This window comes from Zootoca vivipara, chromosome 5, assembly GCF_963506605.1.
Source record: "Zootoca vivipara chromosome 5, rZooViv1.1, whole genome shotgun sequence".
NCBI classification, from domain to species: Eukaryota; Metazoa; Chordata; class Lepidosauria; order Squamata; family Lacertidae; genus Zootoca; species Zootoca vivipara.
Window position 1 is genome coordinate 41,832,194 of NC_083280.1, and position 25,605 is coordinate 41,857,798.

General features: G+C 46.7%; 1 protein-coding gene across 4 annotated transcripts in view; it reads left to right on the forward strand.

Moving 5' to 3' along the window:
• The first annotated feature begins 666 nt into the window (after positions 1-666).
• Positions 667-25,605, forward strand: part of ENTPD1 (ectonucleoside triphosphate diphosphohydrolase 1) — a 38,542-nt gene continuing 13,603 nt past the window's right edge. Inside the window, exon 1 of one of the 4 annotated variants that reach the window (XM_060274671.1) lies at positions 667-811. In XM_060274671.1, coding sequence (XP_060130654.1) covers positions 721-811 — 91 coding nt within the window. In that variant the 5' untranslated portion in view covers positions 667-720. The other 3 variants (XM_060274672.1, XM_035133513.2, XM_060274670.1) reach the window with 3 other exon arrangements.

Consider the following 25,605-nt stretch of genomic DNA (forward strand, 5'->3'; position numbering starts at 1 on the left):
TACTTTTTAAGTCGCCTTGGGGGGGGGTTGTATCCTGAAAGGTGGGGGATAAATAACGGTAATAAATCGACGGCAATATTTATAAGCCTGGAAGATGGACATAGCCAGGATTTATGTTAGGGGGGTGGACAGGCTTCATGTTGGGGGGGGGAAGCAGAACCTCAGTTTGTTAAGTATTTTTAATGATTTACTTGATGGGAGGAGCTGCCCCCTTGCCCCCCTGACCCCCTTGGCTGCACCCATGGCCTGGAAGCTAGCAGGATTGGGGGAGTCCAGGAGTCCAGGCCATGAACACGTCTCCCACTCCTGTACCGTCTCTTGAGTGCTAGGCAACTTCAGAGGCAGGCAAGTCATTGTTTTGTACACAGCAAAGTCACTGTTCTCCCGGCGGGAAAGGACCGGCCACGGGGAGATACAGTAGATATGCATCTGCCTCTGGTTGCAACTCTCCAAGTTGGGGAGGCAAAAGCGTGCTTGTAGTTGGATAAAAGAGACCTCAGCTGCCAACAAAAAGGGGTGTGTATGTGGCACTTGAGGCCCTGGGGGACAAGAGCAGGCTGCAACCCTGCGATATCTATTGTGTGTGTGTGTGTGTGTGTGCCTTAACTGTGTGTGAGTGCACAGCACAACACTGACCTGCTTCTAGGTTCCTTCTGAGTCATGCGGAGTTAAGCTAACCCCTCCCACCCACAGTGCTGGACCGTTAAATAGCCCCGCTGAATGTGCCCCTCGCAGAGCCAGCCGAAGCTGAGGAGAGAGAGAGAGGGGAGCGGGAAGTGGGCGCAGGAGGCAGTGATGGACGAGCCAAAGGGTAAGGAACCAAAATAAGTCGCTCTGAATTGGAACAGGGGGAGAAAAGAAAGGAAGGAAGAAAGCCAGGCATCCCCCCTCCTTTCCCTCCCCCACCCCCTACTCTCCCCCAAAGGAAGAAACTGAAAGGCGGCGCGGGGGGTGGGGGGGAGGAAGGATTTTTGCTGGCAGCTCTGCCGGGCTGTGATGTCAGCCTCGACACTCTCAGACAAAAAGTTTGAGGAATTCATGAATATTCATGGGGAGGGTATAGTCATTCGGATTTGCCATTCAAGAGGGAGCTGGTGGAAACGTCTTCCTTCCAAATGTGTCTCCCAGAAAGCAGGGGAGGCTCAGGCTGCACAAGCTCCCTGAGGAACCCTGTCCCTTTTGTGTGTGTGTGTGTGTGTTCCTTCCCGAGGTGATGAGTTCACCGTTAAGGAGATTTAGTTCAGTCCCTGAAACATGCAGGTTTTCTGCATTCCTTCCAGTCTGTAAAAGTGGCATGGGTTTTTCTGCTCCTAGTTTGCGCTGTGTGGGAAGCTAGAGATGAAAGTGTGTGTGTGTGTGGTTGTTTTTGTAGCAGAGAGAGGGCGACCTTGCCTCCGGAGGTCAGGAACCAATGAAATGAACTGTGGTAATTGGGACATGTCATGTAAGGTGATTACATGGAGCAGGGTCTCCCATGCAGGGTTGTTGTTTTCGTTGATTAGAATGAAGGAGATGGAGTAGATTCTACTTGTATGTATAACCATAACCTGGTAAGAGGGTGTGGGGAGGACACAGCGGTGCCTTGGAGTGTTTTTACACAAGCAATCCAACTGTTCCATATTCAGCACACCTGCTACTTTGTATTATCTTTGGCACTCCATATTGCATTAATCAAAATAATGTGTGGCACAGATTCTGGGAGAGAAGCTCCAATGTGCTTTTATGTGTCTAGTGTTGCCACTCTCTGTGTCATCGCTGCACCCAAGAGGGAAGGATTGTAGCTTAGTGGTGAAACAGATGCTTTGCATGCGAAAGGTCCTGGGTTCTGTTCTTTGCCTTTTCTGGTTATAGAGCCAGAGAGCATAGGGTAGGATCATAGAATTGTAAAGTTGGAAGGGATTCCCCAACGATAATCTAGTCCAACCCTTTGCAATGCAGGAATCATGGCTAAGGAATATTTGACAGATGGCTATCCAAACTCTGTTTAAAAAGCTCCAGTGAAGTGTCCACAACCTTCCAAGGTAGCCTGTTCCACTATCAAACAGCTTTTACAACCACAAAATTATTCCTAATATTGAGTTGGAATCTCCTTTCTCGTAAATTGAATCCATTGGTTCAGGTCCTATCGTCCTGAAAAGAAGCTTGCTCCACCATTCAGATATCTGAAGATGGCTATCATATCATCACTCGTTCTTCTCTTCTCCAGGCTAAACATGCCCAATGACCTCAACTATTTCTCATACGGCTTGGTTTCCAGACCCTTTGTCATGGGAAAAGCCTCTTTGCCTGGGACCCTGGAGACCTGCTGTCACCACCGGGCTAGACCACCAAATTTTGATCTGATGTACAGCAGTTTTGTACCTATGTGAATGTGCACAGCAGGGGTCACCAACGTGGTGCCCTCCAGGTGTTCACCACATCTCCCATCATTCCTGACCATTGGCCAGGCTGGCTGAGACCGATGGGAGATCCAATCCACAACACCTGCTGCTGCAGTCATGTGATAAGAGGATGCAAAGCAGCTCAGGCTTTTCTGGCTTCACTGCTGTCAGAGCAAAGTGGCTTTTGTTTGTTTAGCAAAAAGTGCTGGTGGAAAGCAGTGGCTGCATCAAGGGACAGGTGTGAGTTGTGGAGGAGCTGGAAAGCTGTGAAAGCAGAAATGGGTCCGCTGGTAGTAACAAATGTACACAATGACACTCTTCATAGGAATATAGAGGGTACCGGTAGTATCATCTACCAAAGTAAATGGAATGTGAAAGTTGTCTATAAGTTGCATTGTTGCTACCGTAGCAGTAATCTTTTTCCCCTGACAGAAGGCTGATTCTTGAGTCTTGACTGTGTTCGGGGTTTCTTCTGCTGGCAACTCAAGTTGGGCTGTTACAAAATGTTCAGTTACCTTTCCCACACTTGATATGTTTTTTCTTTGTTGCCCAGAAAGTTGTGCCATTCGGTTTTCTGCAGCAGACACAGGAAAGCCTCTTCTCCTTTTTTGTGGTCTCCTGGCTCGTGGGCTTCCACTTCCCCTTGGGACAGGAAACGGAGGACCCACGAGGGGAAGCTTTACTTCATGCTGATGGGGTTGCCCTCTTTAAACCCTCATCCCCCGTGACTGATTAGTGTGGCAGAAAGGAAATCCAATTTGCCTGGAGTGATGCTGCTGCTGCTTCTCCCTCCCACTCCTTTCTCTCCATAGCAATCACCTTAGATAAGAAAATGAGAAAGTCAATCTCCTCTTCCCAGTATGTTGCTCAACAGGTATTTGTAATGGTCAGAAGTTGGTTTGAAGTATTCAGAAAAAGAGTGCTCATGTATTTGAGGAACATACTTTGCTAACCTCTTCCTGTAGGTTCTGGGGAAGAGTCTTAACTTCTATGAAATCACCCTTTGAGTGATTACCTCTGTGTGATGTGGTAACTAGAGGATAACTGGTGTATGACTGACAAAGCAGTTTGAGATGGGTGTGAGGTTCTGTTGATGAAATCACATCAGCTTTATCTGCCTGTTCCTGGATCATCTGGCCCCCTGATGGGGTGGGGGTGGGCCCCTTTGCAGATGCCTGGCAATGCCAACCCTTGACAGCAACCCTACTAGTTATGCCCATTGCATCTAGAGACTGAGGCTCTGAGCAGCTGGAAAATCCATGTAGTGTTGATGTACTTAGTGCAAACCATGGTTCCCTTTAATGTATGGTTCAAATCTGAGATTTAAAGCACAGTGCTTCTCCAAAGAATCCCAGAAACTGTAGTTTGTTAAGGGTGTGTCAGGATGCTGTCAGTGGCTCCCGGCTGATTGCCCAGGAAAGTATAAAGACAAGGAAAAGTTTCTTACAGTCCTTTTTTATTCCAGTCTTTACAGAGAGAGGCTATAGAACCCAGCCTCTTGGATAATGGCATTGTCTCAAGTGAATCCCCACCCCGTCTCTCCCGTTTCCTCATTCATCATCATGATCATCATCACCTCCTCTACGTGACCTCTGTCTTCAAGCTTTTTGCTCTCCTACTTTTAAGGCTCACCAGGTTCTGGAAGATGGAGGGTCTGGAATGCTTTCTAATGACAGCCTGTCAGTCAGGTGTTGCTCTGGGTCTCCCATGATTTCCCAACTTTTCTCCTCATCTGTGACCTCCCTGAAAGGGTCAGGATGGGGAGATGGTCTCCACCATTCCTCCTCTGCCCAGGGTGCTGGGAATCGTAGCTCTGTGAGGAGTAAACTAGAGTTCCTAGGATTATTTGGGGAAAGCCCTTAACGTTGAATAAATGTGCTTTAAATGTATGTTGTGACTGTGACCTTTCTTCACCATAATGGTCATGCAATACCAACTGCCCAGTGAAAGATGCCCAACCAGGCTCCTGACAAATCAGTGAGGAAAAGACCCAGGACCTAAAGCAAGATAAGTCTGAGCACAGAATCACAGAGCTGGAGGGGATCTTGTAGGCTATGTAGTTCAACTTGGTGGATGCAGAACGTGCAGCTCTAGAGCATCGCCAACAAATACTTGGCTAGCCTCTGCCTGAAGATTTCAGTGCAGTTAGGTGAAATGATGGTGGGCTTAAGGGAGGCTTCACTTCCTTGGTTGCTTAGAACACAGAACAAGCAAACCTTAGAACCTCTTGTCTACAACAGGGATCTGTCAGGTCTTGTCAAGTTATCTGTTTTACCATGTTGGTATTCTAGAGACTTCCTGAAAGTCTGGCTTGTAAATCTCCTATCTCTTTCCTTTGGTCAGTTCTTAATGGTGATGATGAACAGACAGATGAAAGTCTTGTCAGATAAAATTTCCAGTACTACTATGTTAATAACAAGTCTTGTTACTGAGCTTTCAGACCCTGCATTCAGGTCCCACTTGAGTTTGAACCCTGTCAGGTCTGGAGATAGGAAAAAGGAAAACTCACCATCAAGTTGTTACAATTGCATGCAGCTGTTCTTGGTCACCACTGCAGAGCATCATAGAAGGGCAGGAGATGTATCTGCCTCAACTGATCGTTGCTTCCAGGAAGAAAGCAAAGAGGGCTAGATCCTGTTGGAGTGGTGTCTTCAACAGGAGCTTGCAGGAGTCATAGTGTGCCTGTAGGAGATGCAAATTGTGTGTTCCTGGGTGGTCTCCACAAGATGCATCTTTGGGGAAAGTACCGTATTTCCGGCGTATAAGACGACTGGGCGTATAAGACGACCCCCAACTTTCCCAGTTAAAATATAGTGTTTGGGATATACTCGCCGTATAAATAAGACGAGCCAGCGTATAAGACGACCCCCAACTTTTGAGAAGATTTTCCTGGGTTAAAAAGTAGTCTTATACACAGGAAAATATAGTACTTATTCCAGACACCAAGCAGAGAGTGTCTCGTAGTATGTGGTCAAAGAAGGTCAAAACTGCCTTCTTTTTCCACATGGATATGAAAGATGCATTTCTAGAGAGCAAGAAACTTCCCATAGCACTGAACACAGCAGAACTCCAATATGCTAAGTGTTTGGCAAACCATTTCCCTAATTGCTTGTGTCTGACTAGATGTTACATAGTCATCATGCAAGTGTTTACTGCATAGTCTGCTTCCCAGGTTAGACAACCCACAAAATTGTTATCTTGTTCTCGTCAAGTCCTTTGCAAGAACCCAAACAGATTGGAGGTTGGAAGAGGCTGATAAAGTCGTGATGATGCTTCTCTTATATAAAAAAAATTCTTTTCCATGTTGGAATAAACAACAGAGGCTGTTATTCGTGATCATTATCCAAATGACAGGGTGTCGAATGTCTCGTTTTCAAGCAGAAGGCAGAGAGATGAGAAGGAGAGGAGACGCTGAGCTAAATTCAAATGCTTAAAAAAAAAACCCAACCTGTATATCCCTCCCCCCCCCAGCTTTTCAGAATGATAAGACCACAAAATATCATGAGTGGAAGAAACACACCACCATTTTCCAAAACCCCTTCAGAAGTATGCAAAAAGATATAATTCACATTATTTTCAATTTCTGCAATGTGAAGCGCAGCTGGAAATATTTAGCATCCATTTGTCTTTTATGAGGAAGGAACTGACAAGAACTTTCTAATGCTTCTTAGTATACTTCAGGAACATTTCATAACAACATTGAAATGTAATGGAAATGTTGGCAGGGTTCTTAAAAGAGCCGGCATTGTGTCCTATTACACTACAAAACAGTATGGTAAATAAACCCACAAAAGTTACTAGCTTGCTAAGTTTTATAGGCCACGCTATGAGGCCAGCAGCGTGCATTTTCACATCGCACAGCACATTGCGTAACTATGGCGCTCACTCCCACAAGAGGAGGAATGGCCACCAACTTGCTTAGCATTAAAAGATGATTAGACAAATTCATGGGGAATAAGGCAACCGACAGCAAACCCTGATGACTATGTCCTTCCTCCAATGTCAGAGACGGTAAGCTTCTGTATACCGGTAGTTCAGGATCATTCTGCCCCATCCTCTGCTACTCCATTGCGTGTTCCTTTCTCTGTAGGTAGAACAGAAACTAAGCAGGCTGGAGAAGGAAGGATGGGGCAGTGTTTCCCCCCCTGTGCTATTTCTCTCTCACACCTGCATGGAAATCCTGAACTCCTTTGACTGCCAGGCAAGATTTTAAACACATGATATTGGTTGGTCTTTAGCATTCTCAGAGAATCTGCCACCAACATGTGACCAATGCTTAGAAATAGCTGGGTGCAAAGCGACTCTGTAACCTTAACTATCTGAAAGTGAGCTGTTTGGAAAGCATATGTCCAGAGGCAGTGCGAGAAACTGCAGAGAAAGAGATCTCTGTTGATGCTCAAATCTTTGAAGGTGTGCCTCCTCTTCCTCCATTCCCTGGAGGATGGGCTTCTGATTCACTCTCTGCAGTCCATTACAGCACACCACCGGCAGTCTATAAACCTCATCCAAGGAGCATACGCATCTTGCATGACATGGGGTTATATCACCCTGTCCTCATGTCTAAAGAATTTAGAACACACATGTGGGGATTTTGATGATGGGGCCTGTGATGAAACGGCATGCTGCACAAAACTTTGTGCAAACAGCCAGGGCTAAAACCAAGTAAGGAAAGGCATATTGCTAACCCTTGTCTTCTCAGAACCCTCAGGAGTCTCAGGAGGACTCAAGATGCAAATACTCAACAGGCGTCTCAGCTCCATACATGCAACGGGTGACCATAGGGCTATCTTTACCCGGGGTGCAAGGGGTGCAGGGCACCCAGGAGCTGAATTCTGTGGGGTGCCAAATGTATACCTACTGTATATCAGTCCCCCTTGATCGGTGGCAGTGAAAAGCAATGGAGCGAAAGTCCCCGCCCCCCTCCTTTGTTGCTCTGTTACTCCATAGTGCAGGCATCCCCAAACTTCGGCCCTCCAGATGTTTTGGACTACAATTCCCATCATCCCTGACTACTAGTCCTATTAGCTAGGGATCATGGGAGTTGTAGGCCAAAACATCTGGAGGGCCACAGTTTGGGGATGCCTGCCATAGTGTCAAATATTCCCGACGAGTCAGGAAACAAAAACTTTGAGTTTGCTCCCCCCCCTTTAAAAAAAAGCTCAACAACTTTTGCTTTCCCCCTTCCAAAAAAAGCTCAATAAAAGTTAATTTGGTGGTGGCTAAACTAAATTTGGGGATGCTGGGCAGATCTTCGCACCCCAGCTGTGCATATGCTAAAGACGGCCCAAAATTATCTAATACCGAAGGAGGACTTTGGGGCACCAGAGACAGGGGGCCTGAGTTGGTGACACACACAAAATAGAAAGCAGTACTTACTCACCCCTTACTGAGAATCTAGGCATAGGAACTATCTGTTGCATCTGCTGACCATTGCTGGTCATTGTAAGTTCCTGCGGTTGCAAATACACATCATACATTTAAAGTACTTGACTTCAACCCAAAGAAACCTGGGAACTGTAGTTTACCCTCACTGAGCTACAATATCGAGCATCCTTAACAAACCAAAGTTCCCAGGATTCTTTGGGGAAAGTCATGTGCCTTAAGTGTATGGTGTGTACGCAGCCTTGTGGCTCTGCAGGCAGTCCAGCAGCTCTCCTTGAGGGGCAGCAGCAAGGCCTGCAACACAGACAGCAGCATCAATGCCCAACCTGAATCCAGCTGTTCCTCTGTGGCACAGTGGTTTGGAGCACCATTGCTGTTTTGCCCAAGGAGTGTTGAAATGAACATCCCACTTACATGGAGGCCACATCCATGCCATACATTTAAAGCTGTTGTACCACATTTTAGCTTTCCCCAAAGAACCCTGGAAACTGTGGTTGTGAGTTGCTAAGAGACTCCTACGGTATCCCTGCCGCAGAGCGGCATTTCCTAGAGTTCCCAAGCCCTGGGAAGGAGGAGTGATTGTTAAACCGCTCTTGAGAATTGTAGCTCCGTAAAGGGAAGAGGGGTCTCCTAACAATTCTCCATCCCCTTAACAAACTGCAGTTCCCAGGATCCTATGGGGAGAAGTCATGGCTGTTAAAGTGGTATCCAGGGCCGGATTTAGGTTTGATGAGGCCCTAAGCTATTGAAGGTAATGGGGCCCTTTATATGTGATATTCTAGGGAGCAGGCTAGCAGGCGGTGCCCATTACTTACATCATAGGAGCCTACACAACACAAAACACTGTTGCTGTATGTAGGTTTTATATAATTTGTTTTTTATCTTATATTTTGGAAATGTACACCCAGTTTTTTCCCCTTTACAATTTTTTCTGGGGGGGCAAGAGAGTAGGGCCCTAAGCTATACAGTAGCTTGTTTAGCTTATACGTAAATCTGGCACTGGCACTGATAGTTTATATTGCCTATTGTGGGTGTAGCCTGAGAGGGGGAGCAGGGTCATGCCCCTCAGTCACCTTCACCCAAGCCGGCCACGCACCAGACCAGCTGTGTGTTTGGTGAGGATGAGAAAGGGCCCTTCTTGGGCACTGAAAAGCCTATGTTGGCACACACATAGGATCTACGCTCATACAGTGGTACCTCTGGTTAAGAACTTAATTCGTTCCAGAGGTCCGTTCTTAACCTGAAACTGTTTTAACCTGAAGCACCGCTTTAGCTAATGGGGCCTCCTGCTGCTGTCGCGCCGCCGGAGCACAATTTCTGTTCTCATTCTGAAGCAAAGTTCTTAACCCGAGGTACTATTTCTGGGTTAGTGGAGTCTGTAACCTGAAGCGTTTATAACCTGAAGCGTTTATAACCTGAGGTACCACTGTACTTGTTAAATTCGTGTCCTTTGAGGGTCACAGCTGGTGTGTGGTAGGGCAAGCCTGTGAAGTTTAACTGAACCCCCTTTCCTGAAAAATACTTCCTCTGAAAGGACCTGAAGTGTTGGAACATTTGGGAACAAGTCTTTGCTTTTTTGTTGTGTTTATCACACCCTCCCATCTTTCTGGGCTTCAGTTTAGCTGCCAGCCTCACCAAGGTGATTATCAGAAGCAGGTTCCTCACAGCTAACAATTTTGAGAGCCTAGGAGTTGTACCTGCCAACGTTAGCATGTGGTGTGCTTAACACAATGAACCATATGCCCTAAGAATAATTGTGAGCAAAACCAAACAAGTCAATGATATTGCAAATAGAATTGCTTTCAGACATTATCATAGACCGGAACAGTCTATCCTCTGTGGGTAAATACACTAAATTATGCTCCTTATGGGAGCAATCCATCTCAGAGCTCTTTGTTCTTGTCCTAAAAAGAACCTTTTAAATGAAAACAATACCATGACTTTCCTGAGAACTAACATTCAAAAACCGCCTGGGGGCTGAACAGAGAAATATCTTGGCTCTTTTTAACCACACATTATTATTTTTATTATTATTACAAATGATTTTGTACTGCTAAGGAGTGGGCCTCATCCTACATGAAACTATTAAAATGCTTGCAGTGTTAACTCCTTCCTTGTTTTTGTTTATATTTAAAGTAACCTTTAACTTAATGCTGCAAGAACTGCCAGCTTAAATGTCTGCATAACTCAGCTATTGTTGCAATAACCCGTACAGGCTTTGTTCTTCTTACGGTGTCTAATGACCACCTTTCAGTTTCTAAGGAGCTTCTGCTGCTGCTCTCCAGTGGTTGAGCTGAAACTCAGCCAGCATGTGACCTTTGCTAGGGATATTTTGCAATGGTGTTTTGAAGTTCGTTAACTTCTGAAACCCCACCTCTAAGCGGTGCTATAATTTGAATTGTGAAGGAGTACTTGCAGATTTTAGGAGTACTGAAGTTTGCTCCCATAGCTAAAAACATTTGTATGCTTGGCACCCCTAAAGGAAAATACCACAAGTTCTTAGAATCAGTGCTACCTTGGACATAGAAGTTATCTATGAAGACCCATTCCTAAAGCCACAGACTGACAAGTGGTGCAGGAAGACCCTATTTCCAACAAATAGCTTGTCCCTCCTCTGCCCCCTTCCAGCAGGATTGTAATAAAATCCTGCAGAGACTGCCCCTTCATTTTTACAACACATCCATTCACACCAAGTTGTTACTGTAATGCAGTCACACTGCATTGCTCTCAGCCTCCCTAAGTGTGGGAAGAGTAGGCTATAAATTAATAAATGAAATAAGACACCATTGCAGAGCTGTATACTGTCTATATTCTAGTATGCACACTTGGCAGAAGTGGAAGTTGGTGCTCAGTGGTGCCACAGAGCTTGCCCCATTTAAACTTTGGAAACAGCCTGCAGAGTGAGACAAGCTTGCTGACAGTTTGATGGGTAGCTCTTAATTTGAAAAAAAGGGACACAGTGTGAGTATTGTTATTTGGGACATTTAGAACCAAATATGAAAAATGCACAGCAAACAAAAGCTATGGAAGTTTAGCATCTGCTAGGAACACTTTGGTCAGTATTTAAAACTGCTTATATACCACAAACCAATAATGTGATTTGGATTTAAGCCAGTTTAGTCCTTTGTTCTTGATTGTACTTGATTGGCACTCTAGTATGGTGCATCTGCAACAGCCCACCTGGACGCCTTCATCTGCCCCAGCTGCAACAAAACATGTCTCTCCCGTATCGGTCTCAGCATCCAACAGCTTGACCTCCCAAACACACACGCACCAAGGGGCAGTCATCCATTGTCTCCTGAGACAGAAGGATGCCAACAAAGGATTTTCCTTTGTGGTGGTAGCAGTAAAGCCTACCACCACAGAATAAAACAAAAATTCCTCCGTACAAATCACCTAGTTCACGTTACCTCTTGCAAAATATAACCCTTTGTAAAATGATGTAAAGAAAAGTTTTAATGCTGAAGTTCTGCCATTTTCCCAATGTGGTGCTACTAACACTGTCATTTTATCTGAAACAGATTTCACCAGTACCTGACACTTTTCAAATAAATTGTGTTGGCCCCCATCCCTCCAAACTTGAGCTAACCATGAGAATGACAAATTAAGCAAATTAACTGATTTATCTCCTGCCTTCCTATAAGATCCAGCAGTTACGGTATTGTTGGAAATCATCCTCTAAGGAGACAATTGGAGGAGGATGTATGAATGAGTGAGCGAGTGGAGGCAATGAACTCAGATCACCCATGCAGTGCAGACACGCTGATTATTTCCAGCCGTTTCTACTCCTGTCCCAACAGCTGTAGCCGATTATACTAAGTCCCATTTCCTCACCAGACATGAACACAGTTACATAAAGCTGCTATGTAGGCAGCAGCATCTTAATCTCTTTGATGCCCCTAATAAGGTAAGTATGCTTGGTCCAAATGTGTGTACAGAATTTCTGTTTTGGGTAATCACATTCCTGAGCTTTTAAGAAGAACTAGAGGTGCTTCTTGGAGAAAGGTCAACAGGAAAAAAACCAAAACCTTTCTGCTTTCTTCACAGAAAGAAGCAGTGTTTGCTTTTCATTTTTTAAAAGTTTGCCATCCCTTGATCAAAGATCAGTTTGTTAGGTGGCCTGCATGAGGCCCAGGAAAAGGTGAATCGGGTGTCCTAGATAAATGGAGAAACAACTTTTTGCACTGTGTCATCTCTGTTATCTTGCTGTACCAGAGGGAGCATGCTACTGTCATAGTCATCAAGGAGAAGAGGAGAAGAAGAATGGCTCTTTTCCCAAAACCATCTGCTTATATACATTATTTACACAATGGGCCTTGCGTGATTGGCTACTTCAGGGCTACACCTGTGGGCCAATTATATTGTGGATTGACTTCTGCCTGCAGCCTGATTGGCTGCTCCTACAGGCCAATCAGGTAGCAGATTCACTTCTGCCAGCCGCCTGATTGGCTGCTCCAGCAGGCCAATCAGGTTGCGGATTCACTTCCACCTGGAGTTGGATTGGGTAGCTCCCGCTGATTCTGAATCCTATTGTTCTAGGATTCAGCTCAGTACATAACACCCCTCCCCTCTAAGTTCCAGTCCTGCCCGGGAAGTTGCATTCGTAGTCCCCAAGGTCTGCTGGCCGCCTCTGTGTGCGTTGTGGCCTGGGGTGTTCCTTGGTCAGGGGTTCTGGTTCTGGCTCGTGTTCCGAGGCTGCTGGCTGTGCCGGGGCTGTCTGGTCTGGCGCCACTGAACCACTAGGTTGTGGCTCTGGTTCCGGTGTCCTTCCAGCCTCGGGGCGCCCCTCTGTGCCTACTGCTTCTGCTTCCCCTGCCCACCCCTCTCGCTCTACAGGCCTCACTGCCCTGCTGTCCCCTTGGGACCCCTCTGTCCCGCTCTCCTCCCGGGTTCCTCCTGGGAATCGTCGCCGTAGCTGGTCGCAGTGGCGGCGCCAACATTGCCCCCCTTCCGTTAGTACCTCGTACGACACGGGACTGGTCACCTTGGTGACTGTGGCGGGTACCCATGCTGGGCCTGCCCCAAAATTCTTTGCGTACACTGCGTCCTGGGCCACAAATGTCTGGGGGTTCCTGCCTTTCCCCACCACTACCTCATCCTGAGCTCTGTCGGGGTGAAGTCGGTCCAGTCTAGTTGCAAGGCGCCGGCCCATTAGTAGTTCAGCTGGGCTCCGGCCCGTCGTTGTGCTTGGGGTGCTGTGCTGTGCTAGAAGAAATGCGGCAAGGCGGTATTCCCAGTCCCCTTGTGTCATGCGGCGGAGGCTGTCCTTGGTGGTCCGCACCATGCGCTCCGCTTGGCCATTGGTGGCAGGGTGGAATGGTGCTGAGCGGATGTGGCGGATGGCGTTCTGCGCTGTGAAGGTCTGGAACTCCTCTGACGTGAATGCGGTTCCATTGTCCGAGACGAGGGTGTCAGGGAGCCCGTGGGTTGCAAAAAGCTTACGTAGTACCCGGATGGCTGCCGCCGTAGAAGTGGACGGTACCAGTGCGACCTCCAGCCATTTGGTGTAGGAATCCACCACTATGAAGAATGTTTTTCCCTGGAAGGGGCCAGCGAAGTCCACGTGCAAGCGTGACCATGGATGTCGGGCGGACTCCCAGGGCTGGACTGGGGCCCTTGGGGGATCCGGGCGGGATTCTTGGCAGGTCTGGCAGTGTTGTACCCAGGCCTCTATCTCTCTGTCAATCCCCGGCCACCACACATAACTCCTGGCAAGGGCCTTCATCCTCACTACCCCTGGGTGTGTCTCGTGTAGGGCTGTGAGGACCCTTTTGCGGAGGGGCTGGGGAACAACAACCCTGCTTCCCCATAACAGGCACCCCTTGTGGGCCGACAGTTCATGTTTGCGGTTTGTGTAGCCAGCGAATTCTGGCCCGGGGCTGCTGCTGGGCCATCCTCGCCACACCCAGTCCAGGACCCGGGAGATGACCCTATCTTTTGTGGAATGGTGCGCAACTTCTTGTGCCTGAATGGGTCGGTCGGGAAGCAGCTCCAGGGTCATAACCTCTTGCGCAGGCGCTGGGTCGGGGCCTGTTTCTGGTAGTGGTAGCCTGCTGAGGGTGTCTGCGTGGCCCATCGCCTTCCCAGGGCGGTGGATTAGTGCATACTGGTAGCCGGCAAGGAAAATTGACCACCTGAGGACACGTGGAGACAACACTTGGGGGGTCTGCTTCTCGGGGGCAAACAGGCCAAGCAACGGCTTGTGGTCAGTCACTATGGTAAAGGGCCGCCCGTACAAGAAATCATGGAATTTTTTTACGCCCTTCACGATTGCCAGACCCTCCTTGTCAATCTGTGAGTAGTTTCGTTCGGCTGCAGCAAGCGTCTGTGGAGAGGAGACGTTTGAAATCGCCCGGGCTCTCCTTGCACCTAGAGATGTCGCTACCGTCTCTTACAAAACAATAATGGAACGGCTGAAGGAGCACTTCTCACCACAGCCCTCGGTGGTAGCTTGCCGAAATGCCTTCTACGCAAAGCGGCAAGCCCCGGGGGAAACCATAACTGGGTTTGTGACCTCCCTCCGCCAAGCCGCCCGGCTATGCAACTTCTCAGAGTTGGAGAACATGCTTCGTGACCGCCTCGTCGGTGGCCTGAGGGACGAGATGTTGCAACGACGCCTCTACGCCAAAAAAGACCTCACGTTCCAGATTGTCAGTACATAACAACTGAAAAACAAAGAACTTTATTTAAACAAGCTTTCTTTAACTCCTAATTTGTGTCTGACCCTCCTCCTCTCTTTCTTTACTTTCTGTGCTGAAACACTTTCTGGTAGCTGCTCCTGTGCCATCCCTCTGTGTCACTACGTTTCTCTCCCTGACTGCTGCCCTAAGCCTCTTACTTAGTTTCACACACTTTGATACAGGTGCAATCCAACTTGGAATGCTGTGTTCAGTTCTGGTTGCCTCACCTCAAGAAGGATGATGGATCAATGAGAAGGAGTAACGTTGCTTTTTGTTTAGAGCAGGGTTTCCCAAACTTGCGTCCCCAGCTGTGCTTGGACTACAGTTTCCATCATCCCTGACCTCGGATCCTGCTAGATAGGGATGGTGGAAGTTGTAGTCCCAAAACAGCTGGAGACCCAAGTTTGAGAAACCCTGCTCTAAACGAAACACCACTGGCATGAAGCCCTCATAATGTTGCCCAGAAGGAAGTCCAAGCCTTGGTCTGAGAGAGCCCCACCAGTGTAAGGGGAGAGAAGTTTGTCGTCTTCTCCATGTGCCCCAAACTGGTTTAGCCCCCTCCAATCAGCATGGCCAATTGTCAGGGGTGATGGGCATTGTAGTCCAGCAGCATCTGGAGGGCACCACGTTGACTGCCTCTGCTGTAAAGCTTTTAAAGCAATGTGTAGTTTGGTGCTCAGAAACTCTGTTACGTGTGCAGAACTTTGACTCCTGTGTGCCTTTAGAATCCTGGCTTAAGATTTCCAACTTCCCCCCTTTGTAGTGCTACCCTGGCAACTTTCCATTTCTTCGCCTCTCACCCTTGTCCTATTGACAAGGCCCCCTTCACATGGAAGATAAGAAATGAGTAAGAACTGGGGCAAAACAAAACAGCATCATGTTTCCAAAAAATACAACTGTGCACCTTCCTCTCCCCGCCACCTTGTTGTGAACAAGGATGGAATTTACTGCCGAGGGAAATGGATGGATTTAGGAAAAAATGTCCAGAAGAGTTTGCGGAGGACAGAAAGGTCAACTAACAACAGTTTCCAACATAATATTTTGAACAAACGTTCCCCACCCCATGTGGAAAGTGTTAAGTCGGGACTCTCGTTCCTATGGTTACTTTTGGTCAGTTTCCTCAGATACCACATGTGCGACATCTGTGGAGAGGGGAATCAGAATGACATCCGTGTGGGTGAGAGAGTGATTAGCACAGGGATGTGGAACCTGGTGTCCCCCAGATGTTGTTGTTCAACTACACCCCCATCACCCCTGATCATTGACCATGTAGGCTGGTGCTGATGGGCCTTGGAGTCCAACACCTTATGGAGGATCACCCCTGCCTTAGGGATATAACCCTATGTACACTTTGCTGGGAGTAAGCCCCGTAACACATAGTGATCAGCAGCAATAAGAATATTCTTATAGATGGGCCTTTTCTAGAGCCCATTTTGAGGCAATGCCCTCAGCTGTGCTGTATGGCAAATTTATGCGGGCACCAATTCATGAGCGCCTTTGCCCTTGCATGTCCAATAAGGTAGAATCTGTCACTCACATCCTTTTAATCTGTGAATTTTATAGTGAAGAACGAGCTCGACTTATTTTACCCCTTTTATCAAAATTTATACCCTTACAATATTATTTGGAATTCTCCTCCGAAATCTTACGAAAATTCCTTCTGGAAGATTCCTCAAGTCCAGTATCATATGATGTGGCCAAATTCTGCACTTTAGCTATTAAGAAACGTAAATCTCTTCTGTTGAATAATACATTGCAAATTCCTTTTGTGTAACTGTTCTGCTTCTGGTCATGTTATTGCTGATTTTTTGTTTGGAATTATGGGGTACTTCGTATTGCTGGCTTTTGCTGTAATAAAACTGAACTGAACTGTTTCCCCATCCCTGCCTTAGGGATATAACCCTATGTACACTGGGAGTAAGCCCCATAACACATAGTGATCAGCAGCAATAAGAATACTCTTATTAGTGACAAAATCTGTTGCATATTTACTTGGCTTAAACCAAGGGTAATCACTGAGGTGCCCTCCAAATGTTGCTATTCCCATCACCCTAAATCATGGACTGTGCTGGCTGAGTCTGGTGAGTGTTGTAGCCCAAAATCTGGAGTTCACCACATTGGCTAGCCCTAGCTTAAACCTTCCTCAAGCTGGTGCATTCCAGATGTTTTGAACCACAGTTCCCATCAGCACCAGCTGGCCTTGGCCAATGGTCAAGGATGACAGGGACTTGTAGTTCAGAACACCCAAATGGTACACCAGGGTGGGGGAAGTCTGCCTTAAAGCAAAGTTGGGCAGATTTCTGGCTTCTCAGATCCAGTTTGCTTTTTAATTGAACCCCACGATTTACCAAATGGAACCAAGTGCTAATGACATACGGAAAGACCAATAGGACCAGCGGTGGCTAGTGCCCATTGAGATTGGTAGGGCAGAAGGCAGGAAGTCAACAGTAGGTAGAGTCGGAGCCAATGGCAGGTGCAATTGGCAGAGCCAATTGGTTCTAGCTGTGCTGTAGATGTGTTCTACAACAATGAGAATGAGGAATAGGAAGCCAACAGGCAGTGTCACTCCCTGGAGAGGTTATAAGAGGGCAGGCAGGTGGGGACTGGCTGGTGGCAGGATGCGGTTTCACTGCTCCACTTGCCCTATTGAGCTGCCGTAGATCTTCATCTACTTTATGCCTACCACTGTCTTAAAGCAGCGTTTCTCAACCACTGTTCCGCGGCACACTAGTGTGCCGCGAGACGCTGGTTGGTGTGCCGCGACGTGCGGCAACGAGAAGGGCGATTTGCATTGTCACGTGCCTGGCGGCCGCCAATAATCAACGCTGACCCACCAGAAAGCAATATTTCTCCTCCTCTTTCCCAAAGCTCAGTGCAAACGAGCCTGGCGGCCGCCAATATACGACACTAGCCCGCCGGACGGCTTGTGAAGCCTTATTACAGGAGATTGCAACCAACACAGCAATTGGCAAATGTTTCTTACAGTCATAATTATAGTCAATATAGGGCGGCACAGAGTTAATTTTTTTAACTTTTTTAATGGTGGTGTGCCTCGTGATTTTTTTCACGGAACAAGTGTGCCGTGGCCCAAAAAAGGTTGAGAAACACTGTCTTAAAGCACTTAGCTCTGTTTCTTATTGGAACTGAAATACTGCACTGGCCATTATTATTATTTTGGGGTTGGAAAGCCAGTTCTAGAAATGTGATGAGTGCAGGCACTGCCATTGTTCCCTCCTTCTGAAAATTGGAAGTCTGCCCACATGAATTAGCCTGAAATCCTGGCTGAGACTGGAATCTTACCTTATCAGTCTAGTGCAGTGAAGTCGCATAATAAGTTATTTAAAACAACAACAACAACCAACAACAACCTTCCCAAACCTCCCTTACTCCAAAAGTTCACTTTCTGTGACCTTCTTATCATAATCAGAGCAGGAAGAGTTACTGGCAGCAGCAGATCTTTGAAACGCCTCATTCCTTAATTTGTGGGGCAGTTTGTTTGAATGTTAGGGATACTCAAAGAAGAAGGAACAGCACACTGAAAAAAAACCTATCATAATTCTGTGTCTTATTTCACTGTGGAAACTTTCACAGAATATGGATTTGCAATAAAATAGTGAGAGGGGGTGTGTCTGTGAAAGGATCCTACTATGTAACCAAGATTGCAGGAGACACAGATTTATGGCCTTGCCACAATGTGAGTTTCCAAAGAAGAGGCACTGTTTGAAATGAAATTAATCAGAACAAATGGTGTTACGGCCAGGAAAGTTTGTATATTCTCGAGCTGAAATATTAACCATGGTAACGCAGAATCAATCGGCAGTGAGCTTTTATTTTCAGAATGAGACTAGTTTCCCAAGAAGAACTTTTCAGGGAGAAAAAAAAAGGCAATAGTTTTAGATTGTGTGTGGATTATGTAGCAAAAACAAGTACCATTGATACTGTGTCTCTCAATAATCTTACATAACTGGGTGTAGACGAGGAAGAAATCCCATCTTGTCCAAAGCTCCTTGAAGGAATGGTTGGGTATAAATCTGACAAACAAGCCATTTGTCAATATGACTTCTCCAAACTCTAGGACTTCTGGTCTCTTTTCAAAACACCATCACTGCACCTGTTACTTCTGGACAACAAATGGGTCTCTGTGTAAGAGCTCATTCACAAAAAAGGAAAATCCACTTCATTTGGTAACCTTTTCTCAAGATCTGCTCCCCCACCCCGCACTTGAACTGCTGTGATGTGGGGCTTCCTTCCACACTTGTATAAGGACTTTCATCTGGTCCTCTACAATAGGCTCTTGTCTTTGGATCCCCACTCCCTACAACTTCTTGTTTAAAAATACTTCAGAACTTTTTGTTCATGATTGTTTGGAATGGAAATATGAGCAATACGGAGCACAGAGCAGGATATTCATGCTGAACAACATCCACTGACCTCTTAAGTTTCTAGGAAGTCCCACTATGGAAGCTGACCTCTTGGAGACCAATCTAGGCTTTAAAGAGCAAAGTACACAGAGAAGAAAGGCAGATTGGGGTGCTGCTGGTTTCATTTCAGCCTGAGGGTTTGGAGCTTGACTTGGGGCTGCTGGGCTGGGTTCTTCCCGTTACAAGCCATTAAAGCCCAAATTCTTAAACTGGAAATCTATTTTTTGATGGACAGGCTGCCTGAGAGATTGCCTGGATTATACCACGCCCATGGAAAATTGATCATCTGAATAATTTGTCATGATGAGGACAAATCGTGTTTTTGCTTGCTGTTTCTTGAGCCACATTAGGAAGGTTTGTGATAGTAGGCAAAAACACTCCTTGGACTTCTTTTTTAAAAAAACCAGTAGCTTTTTGCATTTACCTTTTTCCATTGGTGCACCTGTGCAGGGGGGGGGGAGGTATCCCTTGTATAGAGCGATTTTGGTGGAATTGACAAGTGCATTGAAAGGCATTGTGTCTCAGTAGCCATAACTTGCCATGGCTGCCGAGTGACCATTTTATTGCAGTGCAGCGCAGTGCAGTGCATTTATAGGAGTTGTGCTATTCACTTCAAACACATTATCACAGAGGCTATCCAGAGGTGTTTTTTTACCATTTATTATGTTTTTTAAAAGCAGTGGTTTTAACAAAGCAGACTGCAAGGAGAAAAGTGGAGTTAGGAACCAGAGAAGAGCAGGTAGCAGTACTCTAGGCAAGTGGTAACCAAGGTGACTAGAGCTTTTGCCAAGGGACCAGAGAGGAAGGATATTATGTGTATATTTGACAAAATTATACATAAAATGTGTACAGGAGAAATTTTCACACCAAGAAAAACTGATGAATTGTTGTGATTTTTTAGAAAATTGCAAACTGATGTGAAAATGTGGAAAACTGAACTTAAGATTGGAAAAATGAGAAACTGAGAGAAATCATGAATGGCATTTGCTGGACTAGTTGGGTCTTTGGTCTGTTCCACTAAGACTCTTCTTATCTCAAGAAGAGATTCTTGAGGGATCCTAATATTAAGAAGGGAAGTAGGGGAAGAGCTTCCATTTATGGAAATTATTTTATGTACACATTATTCCTTTTCCTCTTCCAGGTTCTTATTTAGGACCATTTGCACAGGCTTTCCATGCCCAAGAGAGACAAGTAACAATGCAGAACTGCTGGCTCTGAACCCTTGCTTCAAAACATAAGAACATGGAAATGAATTAACTTGAGAGTGAGATAAATGATTGTCAGGTTGTGGAGGCTCTGCAAGAGTTTGTAGAACTGCTTAGGAGGCTTTGCCTTTAGAATTTGCTTGATCCGATAGGTTTCCAGACCGCTTTGGCAGCATTTTTGAGGAGTTGGCAACTCTCCTCTTGGAATACCCAAGTGACTCAGGTGGTTGACATGGTTGCCCCTGAAAGCTCTCTCCTATTGGTTCAGGGTAACTCCCTGGTTCTCCAGGAATCTGCTAGAAATGAAACTGTTGTAACAATGACTGCAGGGCAAAACTGACCAAACACTACCAGTACTTGAGAGTCCATTTGAAAGCCTGTTCCATGATAGTATAGGTAGCAATTAAATCTTAGCTTTTTCACCAGCATTGCATCTATACAATGCTATCCAGCACAACTATTTCAGATTGTCAAAAAGGCCTCCTCAGTTTTTTGCTGTCAAACCTATAGAACCATACAAACGCACAGTAGCCCACAACAAGCCTTAATTGCACTACAGACAAAGTTGCTCACATCCTCTCAAAGCTTTGTACTGGTGATTGGCCTCTGCAAGAGTGGATCTACACACAGGAAAAACCCCGGTATAAATAAGTCAGAAATTACCATCTTTTTCCATGTATAACATGCCCCCATGTATAAGATCACCCCTATTTTGGGGGACTCTAAATTAAGGAAATGGGGGAAGATTGGCCAGAGTTCTTAAGCTTTCTTGGGGGGGGATGCCGACAATTGGTCACCCACCTGACCACCCCTGCCATTCACACAACCCGACGAAGCCACCGATTTGCCCGCTAACCCCCAGCAACCGCCAATTGCATTTGCTGCAACAGCAGCCAATCGCCACAGCAAAAAATCACCTGCCCAAACGCCACTCAAAATCTCCTGCTTGCGGCTATCACCAATCACACGCCCCCCCATGCACTATCCGTGTATAGAATGACCCCCAATTTTTAACAGTTCTTTATAATAAATAAACCTTGTCTTATTCATGGGAAAATATGGGAAATCGTTATAACATAAGAAAATAAACACTATGCAAAAATCTATGCCATACATAGCCCAAGTAGATCACTGTGAATATGCTTTGCCTGTGTTTGCCCTTGAGTGCAATTCAAGCCAAAGGACATGTTAAGCTATTCATGCTGCTGCTGCTTTTAAGTGTTCTTATGCTGGTCTCTTTTATTTTGAAGCAAAAGGAACCAAGGGTGAGGGGCAAACTGGGGCAGGGATCAGTGTCCCGTGTTGGTTCCTGCTGAAAATTGCCCTTCCCCAGTTGCTGTTGGCCCTCTGCAAAACGCTATTTACTTTATGCTCTGTAAATTTGTCTAATCCTTTTTTTTAAAAAAAAGATGCTATCACCACATCTTGCATCAGTGAATTCCATTGCTAAACAGTTTCCATATCAAAGCAGTAGACACAGAAGTATCGGTGGGATTCTGCAGGCTTCAAAGTTGACAAGGGTTCTGCCACCTCCATTATCAAAGTCAGTTGTGCTCTGTTATCTTTTCCCATGTGACATGCCAGCCACAAGACATATGTCAAATGCATCTGGCTGTCAACACCATCTAAGGAACACTGAGGCTAACCATTTCATTTTCCTGAATGGGTCACTCGCAACGAAACCAAGGGGATGGAGAATGTCATTGATTTAGCCCATGTTATGAAAGTTGGGAGATCCCTGGCAGTGGTGCAGTTATGTAAATAAATGATCTTTCTAGGAGGGGGTTCTTAAGATGGCATTTGGATATTACTATCCTTTCCTGAAAATGTGGGAAGCCTGTTGCATGTGGGGGCCCTTTTGCTGATTCTGCTGTGTCTCTGCCCCAAAGTCCTGCCCTGATGTTATCACTGCTGCCAGGGCTGCTGGCTGCTGCCATTGCTCCGGCTTTGTGTCAGCAGGAGTGGGGGGATGCAGCTGGGAGCTGCTGTCTGCACTGTTAGAGTAAGGACCGAGTCTGTGGGACCGTCTCCAGATGGAAGGAATGCGCTTGGTGCTGATGTGGTGAATGGGGGGATTGTCAGGCCGAGCTGGCTGGGTCTCAGGGAATTCCTGTCTGTAACCTTCCCCGACGACATTTTGCCAGAAATAAACCATCGATTTGCTGCCAACACAAACAGAAAAGCTGGGATTCCACGCTGAGCACAAAGCCCCTGTGTGCTCACTTCCGGGCGGTGTGATCCTCTGTGGGAAAGGGGACTGGGATGCGGTATGTCTGTGTGTGGGGTCGTATCTTAGCTATTCCTTCACTATAGAAACGGGTGCAACCTCACAGCTTGGAATTGTAGCCTGGCCGTCATATTCTGCTTACGCACCATACATTTCAAGCTCAAAACTTCCCTCAAAGCACCCTGGGAACTTAAGTAAATTACAGCGCCCAAGGAGCCTTTGCAGGAAGTTGTGTGCTGTAAATGTATGGCATGCACGAGGCAAGAAGGATGAGCAAGGGTGTTCTGTTTAACACCAACCTCAGCTTTTTGTCACCTGCACTTGTCTCCAAATGTTCAAAATCCTTCAGTTTCTCAAGGTTTTCTGTCAGGAGGAGAAGCTGATGTTTCATTCATTTTACTCCTGAGAATTTCAGGCTACAATCTGTTTCCCACCTGAAGGGAAGAGGAAAATGAAGGTCAATGGTTTCTGTGGAGCCCAGAGCACAAGCTTGTGCCTTAGCATCAGAAGCAGAGAAGGAGGTGATGTATGAACAACAACAACAACAACAACAACAACAACAACAACAACAACAACAAATTGTACCCTGCCCACCTGACTGGGTTTCCCCAGCTACTCTGGGTGGCTTCCAACAGATGTAAGAACACATAAGCTCTACTGTCAGGGGCAATATGCCTTTGAACATCAGTTGCTGGTAATCACAAGTTAGGAGCAGGCCTGGCTCGCCCATTGACTCTAGTGGCGCAATGCACCACGGCGCCTGGGCGATCAGGGGGCGCTGAGGGGCGCCCCAGCAAGTGGGGGAGCTTCGCGGCGGCCTCCCTTTTCCCTCCACCAGCCGCGCCGCGAGAGCAGGGAGGGAAGCGAGTGGAACAGGGGCACTAGGACCCTGTTCCGCTCTGCAGCGCCAGGGTCATCCCTCACCCCGGCGCTGTGTTTCATTGGTAGAGGTGACGCCACATGGCAGCACCTCTACCAATGAAATGCAGCACCCTGTTGGCGGGAAGGAACCCGGCGTGGCCCGGCCTGCCCAGGCACCCCGCTCCACAGGGAGATGGGAGGAAGGCTGCACGGAGCAGCGGCGCCCCCTCCCCCACTCAATCCGGCGGCATCGGACAGTCAGGCAGCCTCCGGCACAGCGTGGCCCTGCTGTGAGGTGCAGGGGCCGCCGTGAGGCTCCCACCGCCCGGCACGCCAGGTAAGAGTTTTCCTCTTTTTTTTAGAGTGGGGGGGGCGCCCAAGGGATCCCTGCACCAGGGCGCCCGATGACCTTAAGACGGCCCGGGTTAGGAGAGCACTCAGGTCCCGCTTGCTGGCTTCCCATAGGCACCTGGCTGACCACTGTGAGAACGGAGCACAGGACTAGGTGGGCCTGATCCTACGAGGAACATCTTATGCAGTTTTCTTAAGCTCTGCATTGAGAGCATAGCTCCAAGTACTTGCATATTACAAAGTGGGGTTCAGAAGAGAATGTAAATGAGAAAACACACATGCAAATGCTTTATCTCAGGAACAATGGCTTCAATACAGTTTTTCAGCTGAAAAACTACTGATGAAATAATACCGATTACAGAACACTTAAAACCCAGTGCCGCCTTTACAGATTGGTATAGCTTAATTTTCTATGCAGATGGAAAGCATGTAGGCAGGAGGCCTTATTTCCTTTTATGGAATGATAGCTAGAGGTTCCCTGCTTGCTGCGTTTCTTTGTGAGATAACTGCACGTTCGTATTTGGTGCGATTGTAATGAGATCTCTCTGCTGATACTGTTTGTAAAAGGAACAAAATGAGCTGTAAGTCTGCCTTCGGTTCTGTTAATGTTACTGCTTGTTAAATGAAACTGTGTTGAAATGTGAATATGATCTTAAAAGGGATTGTTGTGCTTCTGTTATATTTTCATATTCATCCAGGTGCTTATCTTCGAATCATCAGAGCAAATGTAAGCACTAACTTAATTTGAACAAAAGCGGAAGGCTGCTTGCCAAATTACTTTCACGGTGGACCTACCACTTTATTTCTAATGTTGTGTGTCCTGTATGTTCCTGTAATTTTTTATACTACAAATGTTCCAGGGATTTATTATCCCACTTTTGTCGTGTTATAGAGCAAGCCCCTCCAGACAGCAATAATATTGTAATACTAGGGAAGCATAGCAGAAAAACTAATATAGCAGAAGGATGTGTGGATGGGCCAGTATAAACCCTCCACTAATGCACTATAATTGCACCAGTGACGTGTTTCAGAATACACAAACCCCACACACATTTGGAAGGGTCCTGACTCTCTGTTCAGTTAATTTGGTGAATCTCTGATTCAACCCAGCTGGACGCAGCTAGACAGGGAGTGTTGATATGCAACTGCAGCACTTAAACCACTTCCTCCTCCTTCTCCACCCCACAGGCCCAATGCCCAGTTTCTGCCTATTCTGTTGGACAGCCAAGGAGGTGGCTCTCCGCCACCCTGGGATTTCCCCTTGCTCTGGAGTCCTCCTCTGATTTAATAATCCAGTTTCCCAGCCTTTCGAGGCATTGTTACCATGCTAATTGCCATCCCCGGCCAGCAGCACGCAGCTCCAAGAACAAGATTAGATTCCACCCCTGTTCTCAGTGGGGTGTGTGTGTGTGTGTGTGTGTGTCAAAGGGGTGGGTGGGAAGGAGGACACTGGGAAGCATTGTACTCTCCTTCGAAGGGTGTAAGATTAGTTGCCTTATTTGTTGCTACAAATCACCTCGGCTAGGGGCCTCAAATGATGCCCACTTGGCAAAATGCTGCACTGTGACCCTTGATTTCCAAAATGAGAGATGCTTAGCTTGAGCTGACCTGGAAGTCCTGCCCTTTGTGTCGGACATGTGGTGGGTTAAAGGTAAAGGGACCTCTGACCATTAGGTCCAGTCGTGACCGACTCTGGGGTTGCAACGCTCATTTCGCTTTATTTGCCGAGGGAGCCGGCGTACAGCTTCCAAGTTATGTGGCCAGCATGACTAAGCCGCTTCTGGCGAACCAGAGCAGCACATGGAAACGCCGTTTACCTTCCCGCCGGAGCGGTACCTATTTACCCTGTTTCTCATATTTTAAGACATACGCATAAAATAAGCCATAGCAGGATTTTTAAGCATTCAAGGAATATAAGCCATACCCCAAAAATAAGACATAGTGATAGGTGCAGCAGCAATGCCGGCCGCAGCAGGAGAAGGAAGAAAAAAATAAGACATCCCTTGAAAATAAGCCATAGTGTGTTTTTTTGAGGAAAAAATAAATATAAGACATGTCTTATAATATGAGAAACACGGTATCTACTTGCACTTTGAC